Raw genomic sequence first — 15,210 nt, 5'->3', positions numbered from 1 at the left:
TAGATACACTTAAGATAGATAGACTGAACGTACATAGACAGATAGATAGACTGAAGAGAGATGGACGAAGAGAAATAGAGAGACAGATATAGATGTACGTGTATGTAGTTCTTTTCAAGAAGAAGAAGTGAAGTGACACTGGAGTGCGGTCTGAGGAATTTGGAATGAAGACGAGAGTGAGGGAGAGAGAAAAGAAAAGTAGAAAGCTTGTTTCAAAGAAAAGAGTTAAGGCATGCAGAAGTCTATCGAGTGACGTCGAGTTTAAGAATGTCTCTTCCTTACTTTCGATAACTTCTCTTTGCTCAGGAGTACCACGCCAACAGGGTGAGGAAGAGGTTTCTTCTTCTTCTTCCTCTTCTTCTTCTTCTATTAGATCATCGTCTAGATCTTCATTTGATATCTCTGAATTGCCACCTCCTTTCTTCTTCTTCTCTGAGCCTTCTTCTTCTTTTCTTCCTTTCTTCTCTTTTCTTCTAGATAGTTGTTTTCCTTCTTCGCTCTTGATCTTGTCTTCTTTCTTGATCCTCATGATAGCACCAGATTTATCTTTCCCATCACTAGCTTTCTTCTCTCCTGTCTTCTTCATCTCTTGTCTCTCTGTCTCCTTCTGTTCTTTCTTTTCTCTCACTTGATCCCTCGTCTCCTCTCCCTCGCCGCTGTCACTCGACCTATTCTTCTTCTTCTCAGCTAACTGAATGGAGTTCCATTCTTCTTTACTTGTCCGCAGAGATGTTTTCTCCTTATCTTCTTTCTCTTCTTCCTTCTCTTCTCGGTCGTGACTTCTCTGAGGAGAAGAAGAAGTGAGAAAGTCGTCACCTCGATTCTTCTTTTTGTCATTCTGCTTCTCATGTTGTGAGAAGAGGAACAGATGAGATTTCTTTTCAAGTGCATGCAAGACAGCTTGAACTGTTGAGCCTTCTATCCATTCCATTATAATTAGACCTCCCTCTCTATGTGCTTTCTCTCCTGTCTTTTCTAGGTCTTTTTGCGAAACTTCAGAATCTTCTTCCTCTTCATTCTGTTCTCTCTTCTGTCTTTTTCTCTCCTTCTCTTCTTCCTCTTCTTCCTTTTCTTGCTTCTTCTCTTTGATGGCTATGGAAGAGAAAGAAGAAGAAAGAACTGTCGGAGAAAAAGAAGATGAGAAAGAAGTACGAAGAAACGGAAAGATAGAAGTACAAGGTGAAGAAGAACGAAGAGAAGATGCATTTTTCTTCTTAGGAAGATGGACCCATAACAGTTGAGGTGTATCTACACCTGCTTTCCTACATCGAACCATCGCTCGAACTTCTTGTTGCATGCGGTGTATATGCAGCTTCCAATCTAACTCCGGGTGTATATGCAGCTTTCGTAGACGTTGCTTAATCACTCCTAATCTCCATGGAGATAAAGCGACGAGAAATAAACGCTGGAGAGAAGAGACAAGACATTCCAATACGAACAAAAGACAACAGGAAAGAGAGAAAGACAGAGAAGGAGACATGAAGGCACTTCCTCAGGAAGAAGGAGAAAAGAAAGAAAAATAAAGATAGAAATACAGAGATACGGAGAAGGAACACGAAGAATGACGAGATGCGAAGAAAATGATTAGGCTCTGCTATTTTCTTCTTCTTCTCTTGTACCTACATAGATATGCTCTTCAGGATGAAAGAGGAGAAGTGGGGAACGGCTGTCTTTCTTATTCTTTCCATCTCTCTTTTCCTATCAAGAAATCTCTCGAATCTTCTCAAAAGACAGGACTGAAGCACCTAGGGTGAGAATTAATACTATCTACACATCTGCATATATATGTAGATATATAGGTACATATATATAGATATACATGTGTAGAATACAAGAGAGAAATAGACATCTTTCCTTCGACAAGAGACAAGTCGAAGTGTGTGCTTACCCTCACACCTATACACACATACATAGTCATACATGCGTACATCTATACATACCTACATATTCACATAGAGACACACATACATCTCTACATAGGTCCCTACATATAGTAGATCCACAGCTGTAGTTCCATCGACTAAAAGCTCCGTCACATACAGACAAAATTGCTCCATACAGCCAAGCCTATAGAGAGAGAGAAAGAGAGTGACGTGTGGTATGTAGATCTCTTATCTGCTTCTTGAGTAGAGTGACTGTAATAAGCAGGTGTCGTCAGGCATTTCCAGAACGAAAAGAAGAAGAAAGCATTCCTCTCAGGTGTACATACACCCAGGAGGAGAGAGGAACGAAAAGAATAAATGAGAGATGTGCTAATGAAAGAGAAAAGAAGAAAGAGTAGAGAGAAGGAGAACTTAGCAAGAAGGAGACAGCCTTATTCAAGACTCACTGCCTCTGCCCCTTGATACAAAAGAAATCCACGAGAAAAAGAGGAGGAAGAAGAAGAAACTGTCCTCCTATCGCCTACTCCTCCCTGAGAGGCAGAGAGACAAGAAGAAGAAGAGGAAGAATGATTAGATGGAGAAGAAGAAGAAGAGACCGAGCGACGAGGAGAGTGTGTCTTGTCTCCATCTGTCGGCTGGATTAGACCATTTGCCCGCATCATTTCCTCTTTTTCTTCTTCTTCTTCTCCTCTCTTCTTCTCCCCCTTGTCCTTCTCTTGTCCTCCTCCTTCTCCTGCTTGTCCTTTCATCTCTGTCATCTTGCCGTTGTCTTCGAGAAGAAGAAGAAAAAGAGAGCAAACAGAAAAGAGAGGAAAGGAGAAAGAAGGAAAAGACAAAGAAGATGAAGACGACAACTGACGGTGAGAGAAAGAGGAAAGAAAAGAAGAATGGAGAAAACTGTAATGTAAGGTGTGAGAAGGAAGAGTGAAAGAAAGAGAGAAGAAAGACAGATGAGAACAGGGCAGAGGAGACAAGGAAAACAGAGAGAAAGAAGAGGAGAAAGAAAAAAGAGAAGAGAGAGAATAGAAGAGAAGAGAAGAGAGAGAAGAGAAGAGAAGAGACCCCCAGGTTAATTCGGTAGAATGCTCCTGGTCTCACAAAAAAAGCGACAGATAGAAAGGAAACTTTTGAAGCAGAAGAAGAAGAAGAAGAAAAGGAGGTTTCGGCGGGTTATGTGTGTGTATACACGTTCCGATGGACCCGAGTAGACGAACTCGTGAAGAAAAGGAAAGAGGAAACAGAAAAGAACGATAAAGGCCGTCCTAGTTAAACCAAACGATTAGAAAAGAAACACACATCTCTCTCTCTCTCTGCCTTTCTCGCTCTGCCTCTCGAGTGTGTGACTTTTTAAAAAGATTTCACATGCAGTCGTTGCAACTGTGGAAGGGCTCCTTCTCTTCCACAGCTGAAGGCTAAACAAGTCCTTACTTCTTTCTTCCTAGCTAGCTTTCTTTCTTTCTTTCTTCTCTCCTTTCTCAGAAAGAGAGAACTAGAGCATCTTCTCCGAGAAGGGGAGATACGACTTCCAGAGAAGGGGGAAAGAAGAAACCCTGTTTACTTCTCTCTCCTGGCCTGCAGTCCGCTGGAGACGCGGAGAAGATAGAAAGAACAAGAAGAAAGAAAAGAAAGTAGACGGATAAGAGAAGAAGAAGAAAGGGGAGAAAGAAAACGTCGTGACTGGTGAGAGAGGAAGAAGGAGACGGGAAACGAGAGACAGCGGCAAGCGAAAACATACACAGGGAGAAAAAGAGAGAAAGAGAAAGAAAGAAAACAGTCTCTGGAGAAAAGCCGGACAGGAGAGAGAGATTTAGGAAGATAGAACAATAAGAAGAGATGTGAAAGAAAGAAGAGAGTGAAGAAGAAGAAGAAGAGTAGAGAAAGAAGAAGAACAGAACGACTTCACTCGACAAAGCGCTCCTCCATCTTTTCTCCCGCGCTCTCTCTGCTTCTCTCACTCCTCAGATTCTTGTCAGCCGCCAGGGGGGATGATTCTTTCCTTTTCTTCTCTTTTCATTTCCTCTTTCTTTCCTCTCTTCCTCCTTGCGTTTTCTTCTTTTCATTCTTTCCATTTTTAGAGAGATAGGAGGAAGACAGGAAAAGAGATAGATACAAAGAAAGAAGAACGACGTCAACGGGGGAGACAGGCCATCCATCCATCCACTCGAGCGAAGTTTCTTTCTTTCTTTCTTTTTCTCTTCTTCTCTTTCTCAGCCAGCCACTTCTTACGTGTTGTCTGCTTGGTATGACAAGGGATTCTTAGCAGATGCTATTCGAAGGAAGACAGACAAGAAGAAGTTTCTCTTGAACAGAATCTCTAGACTCAAGAGGCTCATCTGAAGAAGAGAAGAAGAAAGATCACGGGGAAGACGAAGAAGAAGAAGAGAGAAGTCTTTTGTTTTTTCTCTATTCCTCCATTCCTGTTGAAGAGTGAATGGGTGATAGAAAGATCAGATTTAAGATAGCAGGTTGGAATGAGAGCTCCTAATCAAAGGAATCTCTACTTTACTCACTTTCTTTTTTTCTTTTCTTCTTCTTCTTCTTTTCTTGTCTTTCTCTCTTAAATGTCAAAAGAGACTTCAAAGGGAGAGAATCTTTCATGTCTTGGGCCTTTCTCTTCTTCCTTTCTTCTCCTCGAGTCAAGTCTCTGTAATCCGCTTATCATCTCCTTAGTGTATTCTACTCCACAACAAATCTTCTTCTTCTCTTCGTTCTACGCTGTTTCTTTCTTTCTTTCATTCTTTCTTGTTTTCTTCGTCTTTCTTCTTCGTTCTCGTTGGCTCTCTTCCTTTAGTCTCTCTCGCTCTTTTGTTGTTCTCTTTTCACTCGCTATGTAAGTGTAGACATCTACTGTATCCGGACCTCTTTTGAGAGAGAGAAAGAATTCCTAGATTGAGGCTGCTTGTTTCTCTCCGCTTCTCTATCATTCTTTCTCATTATGGTCTATATAAGGACACTAGAGGGAGAGACAAGAGAAGAACAAGAAGAAGAGGGAGAAGGAGAGAAAGAAGAAGGAGAAACGAACTTCCTCTTTCCATGCTTCACGAAGATAGAGAAGAAGACGAGTTTTCTTCTTATGACTGCCAGCAGTAACCGTGTTTTCTTTCTTTCTTTTATTCTTCTATCTTTCTCACTCTTCCTTTCTGCCCTAGGGTCTTTAAACAAGCCTTTCATCGTAGAGTGAGAGAGAGAGAGATTGTTTCTTCTTCTTCTTCAGTCTTTCTTTTTCTCTCTCTCCTTTCGTCTTTATATTCGTTTCTAATCTTTTCTTTCATTCTTTGTATACCTTCTCTTCACCTTCATCTTCGTGTTTCCTTTCTTTTCTTCTCTCATTGTGCCTCCTCCTTGTCTCACCCCTTTCTCTTCGGTCGCATTCATTCTTTCTCTCTTTCTTTATTTCTTTGTAACCTTTCCTAGATTGTATTCTACTCACTCTGGTAGGTGTCTCGTCTCTTCTCTAGAAAGAGACATACAAAGGCTTTCCTGAGAGAAAAAGAAGGAAAAGAGATTTACACGGAAGGTTAAGAAAAGAGAGAAGACTTCTCCCAAGCTGCAAAGAAAGAAGAAAGAAAATTCAGGCTTTCTTTCTTTCTTTTTCTTCTTCCTTCTCTTCCGCACTAGGGGCGGAGCTCTGCTTCTCTCTTCTTCCTTGTCCCGGCTTATATTCGGTTACGCACAATTATTATGGAGACTACAGACTTCACTCTCCCTACTCACCAACACATGCAGGGAGAAGAGCATCTTCTCATCCTAGGGGGAGAACAAGAGAACAAGGAGAAAGAAAAGAAGAGAGAAAAAGACGAGGAGGAGAAGAAGAACAACGACCTGATAGACTTCTCTTTTAATATGTCCTCTTCTCCAAGAGAAGATCCTTCTTCTTCTTCTTCCTCTTCTTCTCCATATCTATCTTCTCACATCATTCGACAGAGAGACGCGGAAGATGAAAGAGAAGAAGGAAAGGAAAAAGAAGAAAGTCTTCATCTTTCCTCGTCTTCTTTCTCATCCAACAGAGGCATAGACGAAGGTGATATTGCTAAGAAATATCTTCAAGAGAGAACGCCCAGAGGAAGAGAAGAGATAGAGGAGGAGGAGAAGCGGGGGTTGTCTCAGGATCTCCACAATCCTTCTTCACCCCTGCAGTCTGTCACATATTCCTCCTCTGCTTTTTCTTCTTCTCCTCCTCCTCTTCACGATAGCCAAAGAGAAGAAGAGAGAGAAGAACGAGAAAGCAATGGAAATCTCCATCCTATCTCGAGCTCGGCTATAGTTCCTCCTCACGTCCCTCCTTCCAGTTCGGCTACTTCTTCTTCTGTCTTTGTCTCTGTGCCAAACTCGTCATCTTCTTCTTCTTCATCATCACCTCGTCTTTCTTCTTCTCTTGTGACGATTGAAGGATCTCCTCCACACACACATGGGGGAGAAGAAGCAAGAAAAAGAAAAGAAGAAAGAAGGGGAAGAGAAGAAAATGAAGGAAAATCTCTTTTAGATCTGTCTAACAGTCTAGTCACTTCTACAGAAAGTACAAGCACGTCAGAAAACGCCATCTCTCCGCATATATCAACCTCTCAAACGTCCTCCTCTTCTCCTCCTCTTCCCCCTACTTCTTCTTCTCCCCCTCCTTCTTCTCTTCCTCCTCTTCCTTCTTCTTCTCCTCCTCCCCCTCCTTCTTCTCCCCCTTCTTCTTCTTCTCCTCCTCCTCCTCCTCTTCCTTCTTCTTCTTCTCCCCTCCCTCCTTTCAATTCTCAACATCCTCCCTTTAAAGTGAATGATCATTCAGACACCTCCTTCCCCACCTTTCCCAGAAGAGGAGAGGAGGAGGAGAAGAAGAGGCTTGCAGTCACTCCTTCTCCTACTGCTACTACTACTACTAGGGCGACTACGTTAGGGTTTGTTGATTCTCCCTCGGCTACAGAAGTGAGGAGTCTTCCCAATGGGACGATGGGCACAAGCCAAGAGAAGGAAAGAGAAGGAGAAGGAGGAACAAGAAGAAGAGAGGAGGAAGTTGCAGGAAGAGAAGAAGGGAAAGAACCAGGAGTTCATAAGAAAGCAGAGCATCATTCTGTCCCTTCTACCTCTATTGCGACCAACAGTTCTTCTTCTCCTCCTTCTGTCGGGGCGAAGAAGACGACGTATAAGAAGAGAGGAGAGGCTGTGGAGAGCTGGATACGAGTATGGAAGGAGTTAAGTGAGAAGGCCTTGTTCTCTCTAGAGATAGATCAAGCAAAGAAAAATGCCGTCAAAGCAAGAAAAAAGCTCGCTGCAGATACGAAAGGTACCAAAACGAACAAGAAGATTTACATACATTCTCTCTCCTACATACCTACTCGAACGTGTACATACTATACATAGTCATACATATTCATACATATATACACATACGTACAGACACATTTATGCATACAGATCGTACGTAGATACATTTTCATACCTACATACATATATCATAGTGACGTTCTAGCTAGTTCCGTCTCTTCTTCTCTTTTCTTCTTCTCCTCATCCGCCGTCTCCTCTTCTTTTGCTTTTCTTCCTGTTGTCGGCGATGGCTCACCTCTTTTCTTGAGAATGCCCTGCTTCCTCTTCTTCGCGGGTTTCTTCTAAGGAACGTGAGGGTAGTGCGCTTGGAGGAGGGACGATTGTCTTGAGGTGTATGGACAGCTGAAGAAGAGGGAGATATTTCGCTTTCTTGGTGTCTTGTTTTTCTCTTCTTTCTCGAGATTCTTCTTGTTCTCCTCCTTCTTCTCCTCTTTTCCTCTCCCTGAGGTGTCCTCCTGTGACGTGTCCTTTCAGTCCGTACCGTTATTTCTGCTTCTTTCCTTCTGTCTTTCTTTCTTGTGTATTTCTTCTTTGAGAGCTCTATCGCTCTGACTATATGGCAGTAGCTAGTGAAGAAGGGAGGGAGAAGAGGTAAAAGAACAACAGGAACATGAGAGGGGAAAAAAAGCACCATCTGTACGTGGATAGCTAGCTAGCTAGCTAGATAGCGTGCATGCGGTCCTGTGTATAGGCGTGCATGCATGCATGGGAGAGATCAGACAACAGAACGTTGCGATATGTGAAGAGATCAGAGACGACAACCCAAGATGCTAGCTCTCTCTCTCTCCTTCTTTAATCTATCTCTCTGTCCTACTGCATACCTACACAGTCATACATGCATACGTCGTCATACATACATCTACAACACACATATACGTTCATACATCTTCATACACACATCTAGACACTTCGTCCTCATGTAGTCCATATATATATATACATATGTCTACATACACTTTTCGAGAGAGACGTATTTTCTTGCTTTTCTTGTTTGCTTTTCCTTGGTGTCTATGGGTTTCCTTCTGTCTTCTTAGCTGTCGACTTCTTTCCATAGTTTCTTCTATGCCTGCTGTCTCTGTCTCCCTCTTTTTCCCCTGCGTTTCTCAGAGATCCGTCGACTGTTTGCAGTAGTAGTTGGCGCCGCATGCCTCCAAGCAGGAGGGAAGGTCTCTAGCCACGCGTCCGATGGAAGCGCCATGCCTGACGGCTCAGGAGTTGAAGGGAGAGAGAAGCTGAAGAGTGCAACAGATACGCTCCTACGCGACTATCAGAACGAAATCGATACTCTTACTCGACGAGCTAAGACAGCAGAGGCGCAGTTTCTCTCTCTCGTTCAAGTACTTCTCCAGCAACCTGGTAAGGATAGCATAGGCGGGCTAGGGAGGGAAGAGAGAGAAAGAAAAGAAGAAGTGTGTGTTTCATGCTTTGACGACAGAGGAGAAAGAAAAAAAAACAAATGGGTAGTCTTCCTTCTTTCTTTCTTGTCTCTTCATTCTCTCTTTCTTTGTTCTTCTGTTGTGTCCAGTTCATTCCTATTTTCCTTCTTTTCTTTTCCTTTTGGAGTTGTTTCGCGAAGGGATGGTGAAAAGGGTACTAGTCATCTATCTTTCTCTTGTCTTTGTATCTCCTACTTCTTCTTCTTCTCTTCTTCAACTTCTTGATCGTATTCTTCTTCTCCTCCTCCTCCAGTTATTTCTTTCTTTCCTTCCTCTCTTGTGAAAAATTAAGTCTTTCCCCCCATCTATCTTTTCATCTCTATCTATCTTTGGTCTATCTATTTCCAGTCTGCCTCTCTTTCTTTCCTCTGTGTATACATCCATGATCTATCGATCTACGTTCGTGTAACGTGTGTCTCTATCTATGTACTTCTCTATTCAACCTATCTACTATGTATCTCTAGTCCACTTATCTATCTTTTCCAATCTATCTATATCTCTATCTATCTGTCTGTATGTATAAAGATACAGAGATTGAAGATCGATATGATCTGTCTCTTGATCTGCTTTCCTCTTCTTTTCTCCGATCTTTTTCTCCTCTTTTCTCTCTTTCCTAGATCTCCCAGGTTTACTTCTTGGTCTCCAGCGTGACGCGGCAGTTGAAGAAGAGGAAGAAGGGGAGAAAAGAAAGAGAGGAGGAGAGTATTCAGAAGAAAGAAAAGAAGATTCTATCTCAAAGACAGACCAGAAGAAAACCTCCTCCGAGACGGCGATAATGGTATCCCGTCTCCAGAAGGAATTGCATGCACTTCAGTGTCGCTATGAACATTGTGAGACACAGAGAATCGAAGTCACTCGTATAGCCGACCTCTTGAAAGACGAGATTCGACGCTTCCAAGAAATGGAGAAAGAGAAAGATTTCTTTCTTTCTGAAGCGAATAAAGAGATTGATCGACTTGCAAGAGAATATGAAGACAATCTTGTAAAGAAAGACAAGGAGATAGATCAGTTGAAGGAACAGATCGAAGACCTTGAGAAGGAGTTCAATGGCTTAACAAATCAGGCAGTGACGCTAAGAAAACTGGAGGAAGAACATGTGCATCTAAAGCAGACATTTGACTCGAAACTTCATCTTCTCATTCAACAGAAAGAAAAAGAACTTCTACAGAAATCTGCAATGGTATGGTCCAGGGTGGTCTCAACGCATTCTCACCTTCCACTAAACATATGTCGATGTGTTTCACATGCATACATACTAATAGCTAGACGTAGACATACATGGAAATGCATACATACATAGACATACATACAGACATACGAAGCGGGCGTTCACATACATGTTTATATATATATATATATAAGCAGTAAAGGTATCCATACAGAGACGCTCGTCTGTATGTGAACTCACGTACGAGTAGGCGATATGCATACACACGTATTTATACATATATAGGCAGATAGAGATAGATAGGGAGGAAAAGAGGAACATGGGTTGGTATAGGTGTGTGTCTCTTTATCTGTCTATACACTTGGATGTGCAAGCGGGAGGAATGTCTGAGAAATGGCTGGATATCCGTAGGAGCATCTGAAGACGTTCTTTATGCGTGTTAGCTGGATAGACAGGAATGAATGTGTATCTGTCTCTCTCTACACAAGGGAGTGTGTATACATGTATACGTCGACGCATGTATGTTCTTTATCCCTCCGTCCCTATTATCTCCTACGCTGACTATATACATGTCTCCACCTCTATGTGCATGTAAATGTCTACGTGATGTATATATATGTATATAGATTGGGATGTGAGGTAGATTTGAGCTGTCTAATAAGAATAAGAGTAGATGAGAGAGATCACCTGTTTCACATACGTGGCAGTAGTAGAAAGCTTGTAGTCACTCCTTCCTAGAAATCTAGAGACGTCTCTCTTTGTAGGCTGAGTCGAGTACCCGTAGACGTTAGATCTATTTGTATCGTGTGTCTCTATACATGCGGAAAGTCGCTTTCTTTCATCGCCTTTTTTCTCTTCTCCCCCATGGGTTTTCTTTGCTTTTCAAGGGAACCTTTCGAGTGATCTATGAACACACACATCATACGTAGACTCCGCACTGCATTTCTACATCTTACACTTACACACATCTCTCTCTAGAGATATGTATACGTATATCTTCATGTCTCTCTCTCTCTGTCTATGTTTGTACTCCTATCTCTTTCTCCCTCTCTATCTGTATGAGGTGTAACGAGACAGCAGTGATAAGAGTGGATACCTGATACCTGTTCTCCCTCTCATTCTTCCTTTCTTTCCTTCTTTCTTTATTTTTCTTTCTTCTTTGTCTGGGGCTCTTTAGAAAGATCACGAACAGGAGAGACTCTCGGCATTCTTGAAGCAGAGAGTAGACATGCTGGAAGAGAAGAACCTTTTTCTCGAAGGAAAAGTCGCAGAAGGTCAGCAGCAGCTTGTTAAAGTAAGTACGAAAAGAAACTTCTTCTCTATGTTCAAGTCAGTAAAGAAGATAGCGGCAGAGGAGAGAGATCTCTACGATAGAGGTGGCGAGTATCATACGTGTGCTGTTTCGGCGTCTGGTGTATGTACACCCCAGACTTGGTATGGATGATGGCTCTTTCTCTGTTTGTTCCTGTCTCACGAGGCTCCTTCCTTCTCTCCTCCCCGTACTCTCTTCTCTCTTGTTGATCAGCAAATAGGTGCAGATTTAAGATAGGGAGATAGATAAGCTAGATCTGAGATAATAGATAGATAGATTAAAGATAGATAGATATAGATAGATTAAAGATAAATAGATAGATAGATCAAAGATAGATAGTATCAGGTTCCGCGTCCTGTCAGATTCCTTTCTTTCTTTGTTTCTTTTTCTTTTTCTTTCCTTTTATTTAGTTGAAGACCGAGTCAGAGAAGAAGTGTTCTGCCTTGACGGCGGAGATAAATTCCTTGTTACTCTCAGCGGCAGGTCAGCAATCGATGAGGAGTCAAGCTGAAGCTCCATCGATTGGATGGAAGGAAGGCAAGGGAGAAGGACAAGGAGAAGGACAGGAGGTGTCTTCCACTTCTTCTTCTTCGCATCCATCTCTTCTTCCTTCTCCTCATCTTCTCTCATCACAACATACAGCTGCTGTCCATCTTGTAAGTAAGGAGTCGAAAGAAAAAGAAAAGAAGGAAAAGAATGAAAGGCTGGAGAGGGTTCTCTCGAGTGTACATACACCTGGAGACAGATGCAACAAGGGGTCGTGCATTTGTGGGGGTGTAGGAAGGGGAATGATGTGAAAGACCGTCTACCTGTCTGTCCGTCTAGCTTCAATCTATCTATCTCTCTATCTGTCTTTAATCTATCTCTACATCTTTAATGTATCTATCTGTATGTCTATCTCTCTTCTTTGGTGGAGAAACAACTCTGCATGCGGTTCTATCTGTCTATGGTGGGATAGACAAGTACGTAAAAAAGTAGAGATATGTATGTATGTGTATGCATATGTATATGTATATATCTGTATATGCATGTATATGTATGTATGTACGTCTGTGTATTTTGTGTTGGATCAGAGGGCGCTTGAAGTGGCGCAGGAGAGAATCGCGGCTCTGCAAGAAGAACAGCGAAGGCTGTATCGGCAACTTGAAGATGGAAGAAAACTGTGAGCTCCACCGTGCTCCTACTCCTCCTACTCCTCTCTCTTCTTTCGTCTCTCTTCTTTCTTTCTCACTAGCTGTAGAAGAAAGAAAGAAAGAGAACTAAACGTCTCAAGTCCTCAGTTGTCGCTAGTTTTCTATTCTTCTTCTTACGATCATCGGTAGCAAAAGTGCGACTTCTATTCCGTCCTTCTGTCTATCTATCTTTCTATCTGTCTATCTTATTCTCTGTGTGGATGTGTTCGTCGATGTGTAAGCACCTGAAATTCTATTTCTGATCCATCCACACACTTACCTGTATAGTCAAACGCAGCAGTTTACAATCTTATGATGACCCGGGTCCATGCATGCATATATATATATATATATATATATATATGTAGATATAAATTTAAGATAGATTAAAGATAGATAGATCTATGCATGTATCTACATGCACACGCGCACGCAATACGAGTCGTGAGTCCGAGCCATCGGTACTCCCTCTATCTACTTGCCTCTTTCTTCATCTATCAGATAGATCAGACTTTCTCACTCTCAGTTGCATACCTCCTTTGGTATTTGAAGTTTCTCCCTCTTTCTTTCTTTCCTTCTGTGTGGTTCGACGACCAATCTGTAGAAGAGAGAAAGAAGCAGAAAGACGCGAAACGGACCTGAGAGATCAAGAAAGTCGCTATAATGCACAGCTCAAAGAGCTTCAAGATGCTCTCTCACAATGCCCTACACATGTAAGTCCTTACCTTCTCTCCCTTCTCAACTCCCTGCCCGTCATTATCGAGTAGAACCGATACCCTAGACATATCCATCCACATTCAGAGACTTCTTCGAGGTACATTCCTTTCCGAGATATACAAATAAAGAAAGAAAGAGTCACAGGAAAGAAGTAGAAGGAAGACAGGTATCTATCGTTAGGGCAAAAGGATTCGCTCTCCCTTTTTCTTTTCCTCTTGTATAAGCCGGAGAGCAGAAAGCGGAGAAGAGAGAGGAGGAGGCGGGACAGTACTATGAATGATAAGTTGTATGCTGTGTAGCCTTTTTACTTCGGAACTCTCAAAAGAGTATGGAGGTGGTCGTCTTCTTTGGAGCCCGCTGCCTAACATGAATGATGTGTCTACACGTAGGAAAGTATCTATTCCATGCATGCATCTATCGTGTCATCTGAATTGAATTGCGAGTATGTTTGAATGTGTATCTATGTATACATGAGTGTGTACGTGTATGTATAGATGTGTATGTATATACTTGCAATATGACTGTCTATAGCTTCTATGAAGGGTACTCTTTAGACCGCTGCATATATCTGGATAGATATATGTTCATGTTCTGCATACATGTGTATGTGTATATATACACATATACATATATATACTTATGTATGCATGCGTGTATGAATGTGAACAGGAGATAGATCTCCTCCTACATGAGATTAGGCACCTCAAGAAGATTCTAGTATTTCGGTTCTCTTTCAACCTTTTGATAAGAACACAGCTGTTTCGTCTTTTTTCTCTTCTTTCTTTGAAGGAGCAATATGCAAATCTGCAGAGAGAAATCTCCCGTCTACAAGAAGTTTGCCGTTCATCTTCGTCGCAGAATAAGCAGCTCAGTGGTCATCCTCCTGAGGTGTACATACATGCGAATGAAGCTATGCAGCAGAATCTATACAGACATGCAGATGCCAATCCTTCGTCTCTTCATACACCTTCCTCTAAAGAAGAAGGCGGTGAGGGCTCCTCTTCTTCTTCTTCCTCTTCTCAGCTCTTCTACTTACAAGAAGAGATACGTCAGCTCCAATACCGTATAGACGAGCAAGAGAAAGAGATGCAGGAGCGCGAAAGAAAGCTCCAGAAAGAACTTGAGGAAGAAAAATCGAGACATGAAGAAGAAGTTATATCCATCGTTAAAAGGGTGAAAGAAGAGATGAGGAAAACGTCTCTCCAGAAAGAGTCGGCCATCGTGAGAAAAGAAGAAGAAGAAGCTACGATGAATGGAGTGACGGGAGAGGAGAAGAATAAGATGGGAGAACAAGGGGATGATCAACTAGGAGACAGGACGATTCTTAGCTCTTTTAGAGACAGGAGTAGCGATGAAGGTTACAAGAGCAAAGAACAAGAAGATAGCCGTCAAAACGCCTCTTCTTTCTCTTCTTCTTCTCCTTCGATACTGGACCTTGTATTGGCTCAGAGAGAAAGATACAAGGCGAAAATCTCTCAGCTCGAAGAGGTATGTCCATAGAATTGCATGTGTCTGCGGATATACATCTGTATCATTTCTCTTTTATTTGATGTGAATGTACAAAGACCGCGAGGGCAGGTATATTCTATCTCTAATATAATAGCGTGTATCTAGGAAGGAAGTCGTTGGTCTGTTCTCTTTTTCTCCTCTGCCTGCGTGAGTGAAGTTGTTTGGTTCGTTCTCTAAGTTTGACTCTTTTGTCGGATTAAGAAAACTTTCTTTGAAGCAGGTGTACGTACACCTCGGATGTCGGAGCATCCGTGTGCCGGTGAGCCTTCTTTTCTTGTTCGTGCGTGAGGCGAGACAGAAGGAGAGATGAGAAGTGTTCCTTTCTGATTTGTTTCTCTTCCGTAAGGACAGTCGTCGCGAGAGCTTGCTTCTAGCGGTACTCGGGTAGTGACGTCTTTTACCCTGCTTTTTCGTGTAGAGTAGATCAGTCTACTTCCCCGCTGTTCCGGTGCTTCTTTCTATCTCCCGCTGCATACTCTTCGGTGTAAGGAGAGAGGGTATGATCAAGTAGCGAGCCAGAGAGGGTCTACGGTTTATTGCATGTATGCATGCATGCACGGGTGTCTGGTCACTCTCCTCATACACAGTTTGCTTCTTTCTTTTTCTTCTTCGTCGTCTTTCCAAAGACAAGATATCCATACCGCTTCATCTCCGTTATTCTTCTTCCTTACTTCATCCTTAAGCTCTTCTCCATGATCGCCGC

At 42.3% G+C, this 15,210-nt stretch overlaps 2 protein-coding genes across 2 annotated transcripts in view; one reads left to right on the top strand and one right to left on the bottom strand.

Annotated features, from left to right (window-relative positions):
* The window catches only part of CSUI_000826 (protein kinase), a 7,059-nt gene extending 3,340 nt beyond the window's left edge, over window positions 1-3,719 (bottom strand). Inside the window, exons 1-3 of the mRNA XM_068061033.1 lie at window positions 3,312-3,719; window positions 2,330-2,652; window positions 283-1,405 (exon numbers count right to left, since the gene is read on the bottom strand). Coding sequence (XP_067926983.1) covers window positions 283-1,405; window positions 2,330-2,641 — 1,435 coding nt within the window. The 5' untranslated portion in view covers window positions 2,642-2,652; window positions 3,312-3,719. The remainder of the gene's footprint in view (window positions 1-282; window positions 1,406-2,329; window positions 2,653-3,311) is intronic.
* A 125-nt stretch (window positions 3,720-3,844) lies between these two features.
* The window catches only part of CSUI_000825 (casp carboxy-terminal protein), an 11,807-nt gene continuing 441 nt past the window's right edge, over window positions 3,845-15,210 (top strand). Inside the window, exons 1-8 of the mRNA XM_068061032.1 lie at window positions 3,845-7,152; window positions 8,301-8,549; window positions 9,247-9,809; window positions 10,975-11,091; window positions 11,520-11,765; window positions 12,183-12,271; window positions 12,886-12,994; window positions 13,788-14,498. Coding sequence (XP_067926982.1) covers window positions 5,565-7,152; window positions 8,301-8,549; window positions 9,247-9,809; window positions 10,975-11,091; window positions 11,520-11,765; window positions 12,183-12,271; window positions 12,886-12,994; window positions 13,788-14,498 — 3,672 coding nt within the window. The 5' untranslated portion in view covers window positions 3,845-5,564. The remainder of the gene's footprint in view (window positions 7,153-8,300; window positions 8,550-9,246; window positions 9,810-10,974; window positions 11,092-11,519; window positions 11,766-12,182; window positions 12,272-12,885; window positions 12,995-13,787; window positions 14,499-15,210) is intronic.

The sequence above is a fragment of the Cystoisospora suis genome (genome assembly GCF_002600585.1).
Source record: "Cystoisospora suis strain Wien I chromosome Unknown contig_312, whole genome shotgun sequence".
Lineage (NCBI taxonomy): Eukaryota > Apicomplexa > Conoidasida > Eucoccidiorida > Sarcocystidae > Cystoisospora > Cystoisospora suis.
The sequence above is the reverse complement of the archived record's forward strand: the minus strand, read 5'-3'. Positions and strand labels throughout refer to the sequence as shown.